Source organism: Ictidomys tridecemlineatus, chromosome 3 (assembly GCF_052094955.1).
Source record: "Ictidomys tridecemlineatus isolate mIctTri1 chromosome 3, mIctTri1.hap1, whole genome shotgun sequence".
NCBI lineage: Eukaryota > Metazoa > Chordata > Mammalia > Rodentia > Sciuridae > Ictidomys > Ictidomys tridecemlineatus.
Window position 1 is genome coordinate 80,709,081 of NC_135479.1, and position 19,524 is coordinate 80,728,604.

The 19,524-nt window shown below is 50.9% G+C and overlaps 1 protein-coding gene across 13 annotated transcripts in view; it reads left to right on the forward strand.

The window, feature by feature from the left end:
- Positions 1 to 19,524, forward strand: part of Tmem108 (transmembrane protein 108) — a 297,680-nt gene that overhangs the window by 274,804 nt on the left and 3,352 nt on the right. For all 13 annotated transcript variants that reach the window (XM_021727548.3, XM_021727550.3, XM_021727549.3 and 10 more), the window contains 2 exons: positions 6,043 to 7,449; positions 15,175 to 15,329. In XM_021727548.3, coding sequence (XP_021583223.2) covers positions 6,043 to 7,449; positions 15,175 to 15,329 — 1,562 coding nt within the window. The remainder of the gene's footprint in view (positions 1 to 6,042; positions 7,450 to 15,174; positions 15,330 to 19,524) is intronic.

The following is a 19,524-nucleotide window of genomic DNA, read 5'->3' on the forward strand; positions in this document are numbered from 1 at the left end:
AAAGGTCATTTCCTGGCAAGGTTTCATATTAATGCCCATGTAGACATCGGCTTCCCTGATGGCCAGACTTGGTGTGCTGTCGACACTCTTTCCTTGTGTTATCCAAACATCACATGCAGAAGCTAAAGTCCCAAGTGTCTTAGGTCCTTTTGTGCTGCTGTAACAAAAATGTCAGAGACTGGGTAATTTATTTTCTCACAGTTTCAGAGACTAGGAACTCCAAGATGGAGGGACTGGCATCTGGTAAGGGTCTGGTGCTGGGTTATCCCATGGCAGAAGAGATCAAAGGGGACCCAATTCATCTCTTTAAAAAGGACCGTCTTCTGCTCTAATGAACCTTCTCCCTCCAAAATGACATGAATCCATGCATGAGGTTGGTGCCCCCATGACCCAGACACCTCCCACCGGCCCACCTCCCCATCTGGAAGTTAACAACTCATGATCTTTGGGGGACCCATTCCACCCATTGCAGCCAGCATGTTCCAATAAAAACAAAAAAATACCCATAAGAGGCTTAAAGCAGTCACAAAATAATTTCTTTGTTCAGGAATCTCAGGGCTGACTGAGCTCAGGGAGGCAGGTTCTCACTGGGGTGGCTTGTGTGATTGCTGTCCAGGAGCCAGGCTCATCTTGTAGACTTCTTTACTGTCAGGCCTGGTGCCTGGGTGGGACTGGGACAGTGGGGGCTTCTCTGGTGTTCCTGCCGTGTGCCTCAGGGTCTACTCCATGTGCCTGCCTTGAGGGCTCTTGACTTCTCACATGGGAGTTCAAACTCCCCAAGAGAAATGCAGAAGCTGTAACCTCTTCTGCCCCAGCCATGGTAAGCATGTGATGTCACCTCTGCCGCACTCTGTTCAAAACAGTCACAAAGACCCACCTAGGCACTAAGGGAGGAAAAATAGATACCGCCACCCCCTGCTCCTCCCCCACCCCACCCAACCCCGGGCCTTGGTGGAAGAGTTTCTGAGAACTTGCAAGCGTGACTTTAAAACACCATACCAAATATTCAGCATGGCTAAGCTGCTGCCTTGCTTACTGAAGTGGAATGACTCCGACTCCTGTGATTCTCTGCCACAGGGATTTCAAAAGGCAATGGCCAAGCTGGGTGTGGTGGCCCACACCTGTAATCCTAGGCAGCATGGGAGGCTGAGGCAGGAGGATCACAGGTTCAAAGCCAGCCTTAGCAACAGTGAGGCACTAAAGCAACTCAGTGAGACCCTTTCTCTAAATAAAACACAAAATAGGGATGGGGGTGTGACTCAGTGGTAGAGAGCCCCTGAGTTCAATCCCTGGTACCCAAAGGAAAAAAAAAAAGCCAAAAAGATCTTGCAGTAGAAACTTAGTTTAATGTGAAAGGAGGATCTACTCACAAGAAGATATTTAAAATTGCAAGGAAATGAGATAGATTTTCTATTTTTATGAATTATCCATGGATCAAATATGGTGTGTGTCTGTGTGTAAAAGCAATTTTAAGAAAAATTTAATTTATGTAAGTAATTTTTCTTCTCCCAAACAAAGGCATGCATGAGATGTCAGGATTGGGAAAGAGGAGTGAATTAAAGCAGGGGTTTCTGATGCTTTTATTGTCCTGATACAAGCTTCCCCACCCCCACCCCCATACATGCACAATAAAGCTAATTAATGAAATTATTTAAAAGAATATCAAATGTGTCAAATGAAGCCCTGGAATCAAGATAGAAGGAAATAGGTAAGAGAGAAGAGACCAGCAGGGGAAAATAATTACCAAAGATTGTAGATCATTACTTTTGACTGTGCGGAGCATCCTGAGGGGGCAGAGGGGTGGGACAGCAGAGCAGGCTTGGTAAGTGAAGTGGTTGATAGTGTAGACTCCGGGGCTATACTTCCCAGGTTCGAATCCCAGCTTGCCATTCCCCAGCTGTGTGACCATGAATGGGTTCCTCTACCCCTCTGGCTTCTTTCTCTCAATTGTTACAGGGACCTAGTAATAGTACCTGCCTCATCAGGTTGCTAGAGGATTAAGTATGTCCACGCAGGTTACCTTTGAGTAGTACGTGGCACATAGGAATTGCTCGGTGTATTAAACAATACTAGACATTTTTTTCTTTACCAATTGCCTTTGCCAGATGCAAATGTCATGCCCACTATGGAGTACAGGCAGCCAACCAAATAAACACACGAGAAGGAGTCCCTTTCCTTCCCTTGGCTCCTGAGATCACGTATGCAGTGGAATTCTAGGAAGAAGGAAGTCTTCCTGAGACATCTGGGCATCTGTCAATCTGTGGGCTTCCATCCCCAACACCTACCCTTATTCTGACACGTTTTAAAAATTGGTTCCACATTTTAAGCATGTCAAGCTAGATTTTCGTTTTAGTCTCTCTTAGATATTTGGAATTAGAGCCTCCAGAGTCCATTATGCAAATCAATGCAAAAGATATGCAAAACAGCAGTAGCCCCAGATTGTGGGGAGGGGAGTGTGTAGGCCAGCACAAAGGGTCTTGAATGAAAATTTGCATGTGTTAGGGGAGCCCGGGTTGAAGGCCTTGCACGTTTATTGTGACAGTGTGCATCACATTCAGTTGCTAACATTTCGTGCCAAGGAGGAGAGGTGAACTCCTGTCTGATTTCCATAATGAAGGTGGCAATGGTGGTGGAAGGGCATGTTGGGGCCGTGATTTTGATACAATTGAAAAGTTGCTTTGAAATCATGGCCGTGGTCCCGTGGTCCCGTGGTCCCGTGGTCCTGGCGGTCTCCCCAGCCAGCTGTGTGTTCTCCAACAAGTCCCCTCCACCAGGGTCTCCCTATGTGCAATGAAGGGATTGCATTAGGTGAACTTCAGGGTCCTTCATTGTGACATCCAAGTGTCATCTCCAGGTAAAAGCCTATGATGGCCGTACCTGTTCGTTATATCAAGGATTCACTCTAATCTCATGAAGCGGCTCACACCCGTAATCCCAGCAACTCCGAAGGCTGAAGCAGGAGGATGACAAGTTTCAGGCCAGGCTCTGCAACTTCATGAGGCCCTAAGCAACTGAGCCAGACCCTGTCTCAAATAAAAAATTTAAAAGGACTGGAGGTGTTGCCCAGTGGTTAAGCACCCCTATGTTCAGTCTCCAGTACTGAAAGAAGAAGAAAAAAAAAAGATTAAAGAAGTGGCTGAGAGGTCATTTTACAGTCCTCCTAGAGAGGACTTATAACTTCCAGGATGCAGAAAAACAGCAGCAGCAAGGGCCAAGAGACTTACAGAGTAAGTTCCAGCAAGTTCCTTGGGCTTCCTGCTGGGAGGCTCTGAGACTGTGCAGTGCTCACAGTGGGGAATTCAGGGCAATTTCTCTCCCTGAGTATTTTGAAGACTAGGCCTTATAACCCCTCTGCCTATGGAGTGCTGAAAAAAATTCTCCTGGAGGCCAGAGTGGCTGCTCTTTCACAGCAAGCTCCAGCTGTTGCAGCCCCACCAGTTGAGGGCAGGCATTATCTGTCAGACCCTAGGCCCAAGGCTTCCCTGACTCAGCCTCATGAGGTCCAGGGAGTGCAGGGGAGGCCCACTCAGCTAGTGCAGGCTAGTGTAGAGGACAGCCCCTAGGTGAGTGAGTATTCTCCAAGCAGGCAATGTGGGGTTCAGCATACCCAGCTCCTCAGACATACCCAGTGAGTTTGAGTTGCCCACCCCATCATCTCAGAGCTGCCCCGGATGGTTTTTCCCTATTTCACTCATCTCAGACCCCGACGGATGACCTCACATCACCTCCAATATAAACTACCTGCACACAAGCCCCAGTTTCTGTCTCTCCCTTTTCAGACAAATGCTTGTATTAGTTTGTATTAGTTGGCTAGGCTGCTATAACAAAATACCTCTTTATAGGTTCTGGAGGCAGGAAGTCCAAAATGAAGATGGCAGCAGGGTTGGATTCCTGAGGCCTCTTTCCTACCACCTACACACTTTCTGCTTTGACCTCACGATTTCATCCCTCTGCAGACAAAGCCCCTGGTGTCACTCTATAGGTTCTAATCTCTTCGTCTTAGAAGAACACCAGTTGGACCAGATTAAAGTTGCCCTATTGGCCTCATTTTAACTTGATTATCTCCAAATATAGTCACATATATTTGAGATTCTTGAAGGTTAGAACTTCCATATATAAATTCAAGGTGGGGGACACAATTCAGGTCTTAACAACATTTATATCGAACCAAGTCACTCATGAAACAACCTGGGGGCTTTTAAGGGAATATTCTATGAAACATTGGCGATTGCCCATCAGCCTCAAGACTGTTCCTTTGGTGCTAAGGTGCAAGGTGTGTGGGGTTGGGTGAAGGGGAGCTGAGATAACACAGAGCCAACAAGCATAGCAACACATTGTTTCTTTTGTGGATGTGATTTCAGATCCTCTTCTTCTTCCTGTATTAATGGGTGCAGTTGACCAGGAAAAGCATACATTTTAGAGATAAAACTGGTTTCACAAACTTCTGATATGATCTCTTCGAGCCTCAGTTTCCCACTGTGCAAAGTGGTTGTGAGGATTAAATCAAGCACATTTTTAGGACTGACTGAAATAAGCCAGGTGCTCTGTTGATGTATGATTGAAGCCATGAATGAATGCCTAAAAGAATAGGCTGCTTAGGGCCGACCAATGGTCCTAGGGATGATGGGCATGGTAACCTTCACTCAACCCCAAGTTCCTTAACCCTTCACCTCTCACTTAGAAGTTCATGTGAGAGGCACAGGGGTCTACACACGTACCTAAGGTGATCACAGGGCTTTGGGTCCCTGCCCCTGTCAGCAGCTCCTGGCCCTCCCAGCCAGTGTGTGAATCCCATTTGGGGCCCCTGCGTTGACCATATGTCCTGCTGGAATCTGGACAAGAGCTCTGACAAAGTTAGTCCAGGGGCCAAAGTCTAGAATCGCAAAGAAGTGTGTTCATAGGGGAGTGGGCAGGTCAGAATCAGGACCTAGGAAATGTCTGCCGCTCCTCAGCAGGAGAGACCAGCTCTTCCTAACCCACGTGCAGGCCCAGTCCGCCTGGCAGTCTGTGATCTGAGGGATCCGACGGTGTATATGAGATATTATTTTTAAAGACTGACTCATGCTGCTAAGATTAATAAGACCATGCATATTTAGAAATGTTTTTAAATGTATAGGTTTTTATCTTTTGCATCTTTTCAATGAACTAAAAAGTACACACATTGACTATCATGCAATTTTTTTAAAAAAATGTTCAAAAGGGCTCTTCCTACTCAAAAAGACTGGATACCACCCAGGAGATTTTTCAGAGTTCAGCCACTTAGGTGCCATCGGAAGAGCTGTTACTAATAACAAAAAATTACAATGCCAGCTGGTTTGTATAGAGTGCGTTTTCCATTCCAAACTCTGTATCAAGTGCTTTATGGGTGTCTGATCTGAATGCCCTTTCCCTGGACCAGTGTCCCCTTCCTTCTGTCCCTCCTCTTTGACACTGAGACACCTCTGCCTTCTTTTAGGATTGTTTGTGGATTTATGCAAGCTCATCCAGAGCCAGGTGCTGCTCTGCTCCATTTGGGGTCCTCAGGGTCAAGGAGAGGGTAGCCCCTCTTTAATTGTTCGGTGATTCGGTCTTGGTGAGCAGAGGCTCGACATTTGTACCTTTGTCCAGTTCAGAGAAGGGAAGAGGAGCTGGTTCGATCTGCCCAGCCGGCCTTCCTCATGCAGTTCTGAGTGGCTCATGTGGCCAAGCTGGCCTTGCTCACTCTTTAGCTGTAGAAGACAAGGTACCATGGAAGCCATAGCCTCTGAAGCTCCTGCCGTGCCTTAGGCAAAGGCTGATGGCCTAAGACATTTGAGAAAGGATGGTCCAGCCAGTTCCACTGGCTCTGGGTCTCCTGGTGCTGGCATCTCTTCCTAGCCATGTCTAGCTGCACATATGGTTCTGTGTCCCCCTGAGTATCATGCAGTGCATCACTGTGAGTCTCAAAAATGCTCCTGACGTATCCCCCGCAATCTCAGAACTTCCTAAGGTCCTGGGTAAAGAGGGCGCCTCTATAGACAGCTCCTCGGGAACCTCACCTCTCCTCTCTGTCTCCCTCTCTAGGCTTCCTCCTGACCTTGGCACTGACCGAAGCACTGGTACTTGCTGTCCAGGAACCATCTCCCAGGGCATCTCTCCAGGTCCTCCCCTCAGGCAGTCCCCCAGGCACCATGGTGACAGCATCCGACAGCCCTACAAGACCCTCCTCCACGGCTCTGAACCCCCATCCCGATGGACCCTCCTCACAGGCCGCAGCTACCACGGCAACGACAGCCCATCCAGATGGGCACCCTCCTACAAACACTGTTCCCACCATCGTGGTGACAGCAACCACCCCCCATCCCGAAAGGCCCCTGCAGCTCACAGGTTCCCCTTCAGTTCCTATGGCAACCACACCCTCGCATTCAGAGGGCCGCCCCCCAGGGGAGGCCGCCCCCACCATCCTGCTGACAAAGCCAACAGGAGTCACCAGCCGGCCCACCGCCGCGGTCCCCCGGGCTACCACCCGCAGGCACCCCAGGCCCCCCGGCTCTTCCCGAAAGGGGGCTGGGGGTTCATCGCGCCCTGTCCCACCTGCCCCCGGTGGCGGCTACTCTGGGAGGAGAGAAGGCCACCGAGGACGCAATCAGAGCTCCACGCACCTGGGGCCGAAGCGACCCCTGGGGAAGATATTCCAGATCTACAAGGGCAACTTCACAGGGTCTGTGGACCCCGAACCCTTGGCCCTTTCCCCCAGGACCCCACCCTGGGGGAACGCCTCTTCGCCACAGCCCCAGACAGTGGCTGTGACCACAGCATCCGGAAGTACCTCGTGGGCACCCCCCACTACCCCTGCGGTGCCTGCAGAGGACAAGCCAGGCCTTAGCAGAGCAGACCAGGGGGGTGTCCCCACCTTCACCAGCCCAGGAGGGGAGCCGGTCGCCACCGCCGCCTCAGGTGCCCCTGCCCGTCCACAACCTGCCCCAGTGCCTTCTCAACGCCCCCGTGGTGACGCGCAGGACAGCCCCAGCCACAGTGACTCTTGGCTTACCGTCACCCCTGGCACCAACAGACCTCCGTCTGGCAGCTCTGGGGTCTTCCCAGCTGCCCCGGGGTCCACCCAGGCTGCCTTTGATGCCAGTGGCTCAGCCCCTTCCCAGGGGATTCCTCAGGGAGCATCCACAACCCCACAGGCCCCAGCCCGTCCCCCCGGGGCCTCAGAAAACACTGTTTCTCCAGCCGAGGAGGAGGCTGCGGCCTCCCCCACCGTGACCGACAGGGTGCCCAGTCCTCTCTCCACCGTGGTGTCCACAGCCACAGGAAACTTCCTCAACCGCCTGGTCCCCGCCGGGACCTGGAAGCCCGGAACAGCAGGGAACATCTCCCACGTGGCTGAAGGAGACAAGCCCCAGCACAGAACCACCATCTGCCTGAGCAAGATGGACATCGTCTGGGTGATCCTGGCCATCAGCGTACCCATCTCCTCCTGCTGTAAGTGCCACCTCGCTTCTCCCCACTCCCCTCCCTCCTCCCTCTCCGCCCACCATGCCAACAGTACTCATCCTTCGCCCTAGAGTTCTCCCACCCCCCCCCACCCAGTGGGCTGCAAGGTTCCCCGAGTCCCAGGAAACCAGGGAGCAGGAGACAATAATCGCTGCGGCTTCACTCTGTCCCTGGTTCTGGGACCCGCCAGGCCATGGCTCAAATGTCCTCAGGTCATAAAGCCACAGTTCCCAAGAGCTGGGGAGGACCTTACAGACAATCTAATCCAACCATATATTTTTCAGGAAAAAAAAAATAAAAATAAAAAGCTTACTCAGGTTCCAAGAGTCACAGGCAGGGCTGGGACGGGACCTCAGAGCACCTTCCAGTGAGTGCTCCTGCCATGACACTGCCCTGCCTCTTGGGCAGCCTGCCAGACCCTATAGTAACATGGCATGAAGTCAGAGGGTGAAAGCTGAGCCTTCCAAAGAAACAGCCTCCAACCAGCCAAGTCCTCACGGACCTCTCCTCCTCCGCATTCCTTCTTGTCTTTTCATTCCTTTTCTCCTCACTCCCTTCTCTGGAGAAAGAAGAGGAGGTCATGCTTCCATGCAGTGGGGAGTTCCATGGGCCTTAGGGGGAAAAAAACAAAAAACATGGCTCTTGCAGCTAAAGGAAGGCTTGAGAGTTATGTGGTTATGTGCATTTTAGCTCCTCTCCACCTGGACGCCACCCCCCAGCCCGCTTTATTTGTTCTTGGGTGGTATGAGCTGGGTGCAGGGTGGACCTCATCCTTCCATTTTGCTCTCGTGAGGTCCACCAGCATCTCCTTACTGCTGCTGGTCCCTGTGTGAGTGAGGAGTCGGGGGACATTTTCCCCGATGTCTCCATAAAGAGTGTGCTGTGGTCTCTCAGAACCTTAGGGCTTCCTTCGTCTTCTCCGGGTGGTTGATCTTTCTATTCTCAGTTTCTCTGGTAACCTTGCAAGAATCTTCACTGGCCTCAGCCCCATCCCACCCCACCTGGTTGCCACCCCCTGGACCCTTCTAGAGATGAGAGCTCCCACCATACTCCTCACTCCCTGGACAGCCTCTTCTTCTTGGACCCTTCAGGATTTCTCTTGCTCTCCTGGGGGCCTGAAGTTGGCCCCCTTATAATTTTTATCCCATGACCCCAAGCTGTGCCTTCGGACACCACACAAAACAGTCCATGTAACAATCTGGGAGCAATGGAATGGCTCTCAAGGGCAGCGTTCTTTGTCCAATCTGCTCATCCTTGACCTTCAAGTCTCCTTCATAGGGCTGCCTTGGCCCTGGTCCTGTCCCCCATCTGTCCCCTCTGTATGGCCACTACTTTATTCCTGTTTATCTAAAAAGGAACACAGTTTTTCACACATGCCCAGCCATGATGGAGGAAGCTAATGGTGGATGCTTTGGCCACAGTCAACCTGCGCTGGCATCAGCCCTGTTGGTTGTACTGACTTGAGGTCACGCCATGGGCGCACCTTGATCTCAACAGGCTTCCCACAGGGCAGAGGCCTCCTCCAGTGCAGGCTGTGAACCCAGGACCCCCCAGATTCCCTCATGCCATGGATTAGTGCAAGCAGTTCATGCCTTTAACATGAGCTGGGATTTCCACTTGGCATTAGACTCCCCCCAGATATTTTCTAATCTGGAATCTAGATTCTTCCCAGGAGCCACTTCCGCCTGCTCATTAAGCCACACAAACTTTTCGTGTTTTCAGGCAGCCTGCTGCTGCTCTAGGACCCTAATCAGGAAAAATGAAAATATTTGCAAGTTGCATATTTCATTCTTAATAAAAGCAGATGTATCGTCTCTCATGGAAACACATAATTTATAAACTGTGATTGCCTACTTCTAAAATGGAAGAATGATAATGAGACAATGTAGCACTCTTGGCCAATTTTTTTTTTTTTTTTTTTGTACCAAGGATTGAACCTAGTGGCACTTTAGCACTGAGCCACAGCCCCAGCCCTTTTCTATATAGATACATTTTTAAAAAAAAAAAAAGGATCTCACTGAGTTGCTTAAGGCCTTGCTAAGTTGCTGAGGCTGGCTTTGAATTCATGAACCTCCTGTCCCAATAAAATGATTAATGGTCGTGTTTGAGAAGGAACCACACAAGAGACAGCTTTTTACTTTTCCACCCTTTACATGTGTCTTGATGGATACTCTAGTTTACAAAGTGAGTTCCCCGTATGTTTTCTTAATCATTCCTTCTTTAAAACATACTAGTCAGAGAAAATAAAACAAAAAAACGGAAACTAGGTACCAGGGTGAACTGTGGTCATCATCCACCCTTTACAGATGGGAATTAAGTTGCTAGGTAAAGTAATTTGCCCAGAGTCCCCATCTTGCAGCAGTCAGCCCCGAGGTGGTGTGTCAAATCCATTTGTCTGATTCGTTGCAGTGTTTTGCAAGTGCCCACTGTATGCCAGGCACTGTGCCAAGCACTCGGGAACCGCAGATGTGCAACTCTCCCCAACTCTCAGCACCCAGTAACCCCCTGGCTGTCCTTTGCCTGAGCTAGAGAGGGCAGGGTAGACCCAAAGACCCTGCAGACCACACCCACCTGGTTTTTGCTGTTCTAAAATGACTCCTACTTCTCCCCCTGTGCTTCTGGGAAGTGTGAGTTCGAAATTAGATCCTGCTGCAAAGCTGAAAATCCTAGAGGCTGCCTACACCATGGATCCAAATGTCAGCAGAGACAGGAGCAAGGACACAGCCCAGGACTGTACCTGGAGGACACTCCTAATGTTCTGAAAGGAGACTTCAGATGCTGGGGGTAGAACATCTTATTTTCTAAAGTGAATTATGAATTCTGTTCAAAGTACAGTACTCTGGTAGCCCCTTGGGAATGACAAAGTCCATCTCCATACTGAAGGTCCCTCACTTCTGCCTGACCCTGGCTGCCTTCATATCAGCTCTGTGTCCTTGTTCATGGTCCCACTCCTATGGGACCATCATTAACTCTGTGAAGGCCCCTGTGAGAGGGAAACTAAGATAAAAAAAAATGTTTATGAGCCTCTAAACCCCAGGCTGTCTCTGGAAATGTCCTCATCTGTCTGGACGATGTTCCCACCAGGAATTATAGGCCATGTGGGCTAGGTTCAAGTGCAGACTTCCTCCCTCTGGCCATTCGGACCCGCATCAACTCTGGCCCTGGTCAGGGGGTGCATGATTTCTCTGCTTCTGGTAGAAGCAGCAGGGAGGGTTAGCAAAACCTCCCCTGTTTTGTCCCAAGAAGGGCAACCACAGTTCACCTGCCCTTCCAGATCCCTTACTCCATCCAGTGACTGGAAGAGTATATTTGTGCCAGGGCTGAAAAAAAAAAAAAAAAAAAAGCTTTTTTTTTTTTTTTTCTGAGTCCTGCCAGACACTCGCAGCCAACAGGGTTTCAGAAGTGCTAAGAACTGAAATTGATTGGATCCAAGCCACAGCCAGCCACAGCAGGGGAGCCATGTGGCTCCTGAGCTGGTCTCTGCTGCCACCATCAGGATGCATGGTACCTACAGCCTCCTACTAGAAGCCTCTGGCCTGGCATGAATTGTGGTCCTCACCCACCAGTCAGTGGTCTGGGTTTTCACAGGAACATCAGTCCGGAGGCCCTACCAGGCTCTCTTGCCTGTGTACATGTGTCACATCCATCCTCCAGAATATTTTCTCCCTGCCCCGCCATTAGCAATGGGGGATGAGATCAGACAGCGAGGCCCCTGGCCGGTGCTGCTCATCTGCCAAGCTGAGCCTGGCAGACAGAGTTGAGCCTCCCAGCAACCCTGGACACCTGAGAGTTCATGTGCACCTTGCTCCAGGGCAGTCTGATTCCCTCCAGACTCTGGAGCATTAGGCAGCATTCCTGAGATAACCTATCGTTGCATCCAGTGATGGGTAGCCATGTTGGTTGTTCATGCAGCCTGCTCTGAGAATATAGGTTCCTGTGTCACTCCTAGGCCTTCAGTCATTTTGTAATTCTATAAGACATCCTGGGTCAGAATGACTCCTAGCAATGAAAAGAATAGAAGATGTTGGGATTAGAAGGAAGGGTGAATGGGAGGCTTTTCTCTTTCGAGTTGATGGACCAATGGAAGAAGAGGGGAGGGGGAAAGCCCAGGGCAAGGTACAGTTGTCCAGGGAATATCACCCTGCCACAGCAGTGTCATGCATTCCTTCTGACAGCTCTTATCAGTGCTTCCCAGCTAGCGCCCCCTGCTGGGCTTCTCTAGGCATATTCCCACTTGCCAGGCAGGGGAGCCAGACACTAAGCCCCACAACCTGGCTTCCCCAGGCCTCTCCGGGTTACCATTCCCCACTTTGTAGAGTAAGAATGTAGGATGGAAGAAGGGACAGGTTTGGTTACCCACCTACTGTGCCCAGGAACAATTTCAAGTGCCTGGTTGCATCTCATCATCCCAGAGGAGGCTGAGGCTGAGAAGGACTAAGTAATTTACTCAGGTCATTCGAGTGATCAACTATCATCTAGATTCTAAATTCTACATCCCCTCCTGCCATATTGACTAGGGGACAGCTAAGACCACATGGGAGGCGCAGATACCCTTCTCCCTTAAAGGGCTGCACAGACTATACAAATCTAGCTCATGGGCACCTTTCCTCCCCTGCTAGCCTGTGTTTGGGGTCTGTGTGACATGATAGGAGGTGGCTCTGAAGAGTTGAAGAGTGGCTCTGTTTGTCCCAACAGAGGAGACCTTCCTGACAACCCTCCACCAGGACGGAGCAGGAGCTGAGGGAGTGTCACTTTGCCCACATCCCTCTCTCCATGGCTTCTGTTTCACCAGTTTGAATTCCCCCACTATTTCATCGTCCCAGGTCCAGGAGCCGGCTGACAGGTAGTGGCCATGAAGAAGAATCGCATCAGAAAATAAGAGAGGGGACTTGAAGTGCTGTCCCAACGCAGCCACTCACAGACCTGTGGCCGGTGGCAAGTCAGCTGGGCTTCCGGCTGTGGTGTTTCACCTGCAGAATGAGAAGGTGGCCTGAAGGAGCAGGTTTCCAGGCGGATCCTTTCTGCACCCTGTTTTCTCCTTTAACTATTTAAAAGAAAAGACTTTTGAGACAAAGGAGGGCAAGAAGGAGACCCACAAAACTCTGAACAATTAGATGCCAGCTAATCTCTAGAATCTCTTTAGCCCATTCAGATATCTCCCTTATGTTTTAGAGCCTTTTTTTAAAAAAGGAACCTGGAAGGATGAGAAGCAATTTTAAAAAGACAGTTCCTAGCAGATTCAAGGAAAGGGAAACTCACCCTATCTCTTGACCTTGTTCAGAGGCCTTTTAGGTTGAGATGCCAGCAAGGCTGGCAGCTGGAAAGAAAACTACAGAATACCCAGTCACCCCCTGGGGCTCTGGGTCTGGCTCTGAGGTCTCAGTCTGCATGGATGCCAGCTTTTGCAGCTGCCTGGTGCACTGACGCGACCCACGGAACGCTGGCCAGACTCTCCGGCTGCTGTGGATGGAACCGGTGCTCTGCTGCCCCCTGGTGCTGGCCTCTGGCAGCGCAACCTGCCCCCGTCAAAGGGTTATTCAATTTATTGCTTATTGCAATTTATTGCCTGTTGTCTCACACAGAAGTGATTGGCACCACCAGAGGTTGGGTGCATGCAGCCCTGGCCATCCCCGGCGCCACACCCAGAGATTCTACTGGTAGAGAACCTAGAGTAGGATGCGCTCAGTCCTCACTTACTGGCTTCTCCCCATGAGGACTTTTATCACCCTGTTGCATTGCCATCCCACTGTGTGAATCAGGATAGGCCACTCCACTCAATGACCTCAGAAGCCTTCCCTGCCAGCGTGCCCAAGCCACTCTGTCCATACCTAGTTCATCCACAAAATCCAGACATGTGCCTTCCTCCTGGGGGCTGGGAGTCCTAGCAATTAAGCGGAGAGAGCCACACGTCACAGTGGGTGCATGCAGTCAGGCCCCTGAGTCCTGAACAGGCCATCTGCACAAGTTGAGCCTCTGTACCTGCCCAGAGCAGAACCATGGATGTTTAAGGGCATGGGCTTTGGAGTCCAGGTATCTAGGTTTGCTCTTGGGCATATCACTTTTCCTCCCCAAGCCTGTTTTCCTATCTATAAAATCAGTAAGCCTGGTAATACTGACCTCAAGTGTTAAATGGAGAATTAAATGAAAAAGAAGATTGGGGCCGGGCAGTACAGAGAATGGAACCCAGCACTTTATTACTATGGCACATCCCCAGCCTTTTCATATTTTATTTTCCGACAGGGTCCCAGATTGGTTAGGCTAGGCTCGAACTTGCAACCTCCTGCCTCAGCCTCCCAAGTCTCAGATTACAGGTGTGTGCCACCACACCCAGCAATGAAGTCATATTTCTAATGTGCCCAGAACATAATTCTTGCATAGATTTTAGCAGGTTTTTTGGTTGCTGATTTTTCTCATGATAGTGCCAGAAAAGCTGTTCTATCAGGGATTTCACTGTGAGCCTCTGCCCTCCAGTTCCTCTATAGAAGTCAAGGGCTTATTTTATAAAATTCACTGAGCCCTGCACCCCTTTCTGCTATACTTCCGCTCCAGCTGAGAATGCTCCCCTCAGTCCACAGGTGCAGCTCAGGGTGCATCCACTCTTATTTGCAGCCAAGCTCTGTGGAGCCTTCCCACCAGATGAGCAAGGGAAAGACCTTTCTTGGCCAACTAAAACTATAGACCTGCGGTAACCATAGATATCAGCAAGCTCCATGCAAGTCCCCGGACCCTCAGCCCTTTGGGGCAGCCTGTAAACACTGCTCTGACCTCACCTCCTGCTCCACACACACTCCACTCCACTGCTGCTCTTCCTGTTCTCATGCACAATTATCTTGTTCCTACCTCAGCCCCTTTGCACATGCTGTTCACCCTCCTAGAACATACTGTCCCATCCCACAATAGAACTGGCTCCCTACTCTAAGGTTACCTCCTCAGGGCAGCCCATCATGGTGATTCTAAATCAGCCTCTCCCCCAACTCCCCTCATCATCTCTCTCACGTTACCCTGTTATCTTCATTGAATGGTTATGACTCCCTGAATTTGCCTTATTTATTCATTTTGTCTGTGATTATTGTCTAACCGCTCTGCATCCCTCCATACTTGTGTTGCAATAGATGCTCAGGAAAGTTAGGGGTCCTTTTCTTCTACCCCTACCTGCTGAGAGCCACAGCCAAGTTGGAATGGCCCCTGGCATTTTGCCAGAAGTAATAGTTGAGAGGCGAGCCATTAAGATGATGCTGGATTGATTCCATCGTATATTAGACCCCTGCTGTCCGCCTCAGCCTGCTACTTTGGAGTTCTCGCAGGGATTCCTGGAGAGTTGCATTGGTTGGGGAAGTGCCAGGAGAGGGAGTTCCCCGGTGTGGTGTGTTCCTGGAGGAGCCGCATGGGTGGTGTTCAGGAGAGTTCCCGGGGAGTGTTCCTGGGAAGTGTGCTGGTGGAGTTTGGAAATAAAGTTTGTTCCTGTTTGAGTGGCTCTTGATTTGTGCCCAGCCAGACTGTGGCACCTACCTCCCCAATAATTTTTAACAGTTTCTGGCACAAGATAGGCACTCGATATACATAGATACCGGTTGGAAGGACAAAGGAATAGAAGAAGGAAGGATGTCTGGCCTTCTCAAGCCCTGCCTGGAGACGGGCATTCATCGCCAGGACCATTGCCTCCTCCGTCCTTGTCCTTGTCACCTCCCTCTCTGACTTGCACTCTCTCCACAGCCGTCTTGCTGACTGTGTGCTGCATGAGGAGGAAGAAGAAGACAGCCAACCCCGAGAACAACCTGAGCTACTGGAACAACGCCATCACCATGGACTACTTTAACAGGCACGCCGTGGAGCTGCCCAGGGAGATTCAGTCCCTGGAGACCTCCGAGGTAAGGAGCCTCACACCTCGAGGACCCCCAGGAGTGCAGGGAACAGCACAGCCCCTAAGAGAGAGCCACAGAGCCCCCGCCCATCCCAGTGCTCTATGCTCAGGCAGCAGCCGCCATGCCCACCCCTGCCCTGCTGAACCAGGATCTGCATTTTAACAAGAATTCCCCGGTGCCTTCTGCACGTGGGAGGAGCGGTGTTCTTAGCACTCCTGGTTTCCAGGAATAATAACAAATACCGATTGAGAATCTGTTTGGTGGCAGGCACTTGGGGGGCACCATGGAGATGACAGCTTCTTCTCAGGGGCTCAAAAGTCTGAGATGTGGCTGGGAGATGAACCCCAGCATCCCTCAGAAACAGACTAGGGGACACAAGGACCGGTTACAGACAAAGAGCTACAGGGAAGAGAAGCATGCCCAGGGGAGGTGCTGGGAAGGACATCTGGATTTCAAGCAGGCATCGTGGAAAAGAAGAAGCCTAAGTCCAGGAAGGGATCCGGTGGGGGTGTAGTACATCAGGCCAAGGAGAAGGCACTGGAGAGGGAGAAGTCACTGGGAGAGCTGGCCCGCAGCTATTGGCTGGCCAGTGAGAAAGCTTGGCCTTGACTCTGTGATCGGAGTCCACACTCTTTTTATTCCCCATGGAGCAGGGGGAACAGCAGGGGGGAGCAAGAAAGAGGGATGAAGAGGCCAGATGAAGCATGATCCTGGATGGGGTATCACTGATTGTGGACGTTACTTTGGGGCAGCAAAGGGTCATTGGAGGTCTCTAGGGCTGGGTGAGCCAGGGTTAGGAGAATTATGCTGTTGCCTGGTGAAGGCTCTCCATGTGTGGTCAGAGAATGAATTAGGAAGGAAAAGAAGGGTGGTTTGGTAGATGGATGAATGGATGGGAAAACAGACAGAAAAACCAAGCAGAAATAATAGTCAACTAGGGCGCGGTGGAGACAGGCCAAGAGAAAGATGGCGGACTTCTGAACAGGCAGGCCGGTGAGAAGAGCTCTTTGGGAGGCACACCCCCCACTTCCCCGGCAGACCATTACAAATGTCAGTGTGGCCACAGAGCTCCATGCTCAAGACCCTTCTGCAGCTTCCCATTGCTCTTTAGCTAAAGTTCAAAGTGTTTTACAAAGTAGACCTGCCTCCTGCCAACGTTCTGGCGTTGCTCTCCCCCTCGCCTGCTGAGATCCAGCCACACAGGATCCCTCATGGTACCAAGTGACATCGCACGCTCTCTAGACCTGTGCATGGGCCATTCCCTCTCCTGTAGCGTCTCCTGTATCTCCCCTTGTTCACCTCAGTGACCTCTGCCATCATTCAGGGCCCCGTCTGCATGTGACCTTCCCTGACCTGCCAGGCTGACCTTGGCCTTCTACCCTAGGGCCTCGGCTCACTGTGCTTGTCCATTTTAGCATTTTAGCATTCACTGGAGTTGTGATCACGTGGCTCCTGGTCTGATTCTGCTCACATGGAATAGCCAGTTGATTCCACACTGCTAACCCCAGTGGTCAGTTCTAAGCACCCTTCTTACCAGATCTACCAGCCGCGTTGCCAGTCAACCAGCCATCCCCTCCTTATTTATTTATTTATTTATTTATTTATTATTTATTTATTTGGTACCAAGGATTGGACCCAGTTGCACTTAACCACTGATCTACATCCCCAACCCTATTTTGTATTTTATTTAGAGACAGGGTCTCATTGAGTTGCTGAGGACCTTGCTAAGTTGCTGAGACTGGCTTTGAACTCACGATCCTCCTGCCTCAGCCTCCTGAACTACTGGGATTACAGGCGTGCACCACCACTGCATGTCCCTCTCCAGCTCTCCCCTACTCCTGGCAGCTCCTTCCCAGTTTGTCACTGAGTCCCTGTCTTTCCCTGGCCTTTTGTCCCTGGAGCCCAGGCTCAGTCCTGCCTTGGCTCCTCTTTTTCTACTTAGTTCCACAATTGAAAAGCCATTGCTATTGCCACATCATTGACTCCAAATTTCTCTCTTGCCTTGACATGTCTCCTGAACACCAGACCCAAATGCCCGGCCACCTGAATGCCAGACCCATATGCCCGGCTACCTACCACACACACGTCTAATAATTGTCTCAAATTCCACCTGCCCAGGTCTGAATTCTTCATTCCTCTCTCCCACCCCCAAACTCAAAACTCTCACGGTTTCTTTGTTACATAGATGCCACAGCAGAGGGTTTTGCCTCTGGCGCCCCAGTCTGAGAAGTCCTGCTGATCCTTCCTTCAGCAGGGCCCAGCCCATCCTCACCCCACCTCATAATGGCTGCAGCCAGCTCTGAAATCGGGGCTCCCCATTACCATCTGGCCACCTGAAATCTATGAAGACAGCCACCACCAGCCAGACCCCGGGACAGCCAAGGCTCCTGACTCTCAGTGGCTCCTCTTCACACATTAGATAAAATTCGGGCTCCTCCTTCCATACAGACTCTTCAGAAGCTGGCCCTGCCCACCGCCATGTCATTCCACACACCCCCAAGCCACTTAGTGGTGCTGGGATTGGACCCACAGGTGCTCTACCACTGAGCTACATCCCCAGCACCACCATCTCCTTTTTTTTAAAATTTTCCGGATTAAGTCACCCAGGCTGGCCTTGAACTTGCCGTCCTCCTGCCTCAGCCTCCCAAGCAGCTAGGCAGCTAGGTTTGCACTGGTCTTTTTGCTCTTCCCCCTACACAGGAAGCCGGCTGCCCTGGCACCTCTCTGGAATGCTTTTCTCCTGCATGTCTCTCACTCCCTTCTGGTCTCTGTTCAAAGGTCATCTCCTGGGGGAGTCTTGCCCTCACTATTCTGAACTGATAAGAGCCCCCTAATGTCACATCCTTATCCCTCTTTTGCCCTGGTTTTGGTCCATTTCCTGCTGCAATATAAACTGCCTGAGGGCAGGGGCCTTGTTCCTTGGGTTCACCGCTCCATTCCCAGCACCTAGGACAGTGCCTGACCCAAGGCAGCCCTCTGGTAAATCACATGAAATGAAGGAACCATGAATTCTGTTCACTGCCGTTTACCCTAACACATAGTAGTTGCTTAATTTAAAAAAAAAATTAAACAAAGGACAAACAGAAGGCCAGCTTCATGGAGGAATAAACTTTGAGTGGAGACAGAGCACATTTTGTATTAGAGTAGGTGAAAAAAATTCTAACTTGGCAAAAAAACTCCCTAACTGGCCCCATTTTTGAGTATGGGCTGCGAGCCCCTGAACTCTTAATTTCACATATGCTTTTTGCATATCTGTAAATGAAAACCAAAGCCAAAGGACAGTGCTCTAGAGCTCAGCACAGTAAAGTCCCCGCTTGCAGAGTTCCACGGTCAGGCATTATTCCACCCTGGAACACCAGGGCCACCGTCCAACACAAGCCAAAGCCTCTGGTGGAAAGGGCCATCCCAGCTACTCGTGGTCTCCAGAACAGGAGGGTGCCACCCAAGTCCCAGCTAAAAGCTCAGCCTGGCTTCAGAGCAGATTTTAGTGCTGTTCGCCTCCCCGCACTCTACTCACCTACTTCTGCTTTATTTAGAGAAATATGGCCATTTGTTCCAATTATCTAAGCTCACGCTGTCTGAGGGCAGAGGAGGGCAGCCCGGAGCCTGGACAGAGACAGCTGGGGACATGCGTGGGCTGCAGACCATGCCAGATGTCCTGGAGCAAATTCCACCGTGCTGCACACTCTCAGATCACCCACCCCCTGCCTTTTAGCCACCAGCCTTAGAACCACCAAATGCTTTGCCTAAGCAAGTTTCTCTGCTCCCTGTTCCTCATCCATGTCCATGGAAGCAGCCAAGCAAATCCAGAATTAGACAGGCAAGATGGTGACAGCCAGGGGTTCCCTGGTAATTTTCCTATTCTCTCTTCTTTTTCCTCCTCCTCCTCCTCCTCCTCCTCCTCCTCCTCCTCCTCCTCCTCCTCCTCCTCTTCCTCTTCTTCATCCTCCTCCTCCTCTTTCTTCCCCTCCTCTTCCTCCTCCTCCTCCTCCTCCTCTTCCTCTTCTTCATCCTCCTCCTCCTCTTTCTTCCCCTCCTCTTCCTCCTCCTCCTCCTCCTCCTGCTTCTCCTCCTCCTCCTCCTCCTCTTCTTCTTCATCCTCCTCCTCTTTCTCCCCTCCTCTTCCTCCTCCTCCTCCTCCTGCTTCTCCTCCTCCTCCTCCTCCTCCTCCTCCTCCTCCTCCTCCTCCTCCTCCTTCTCC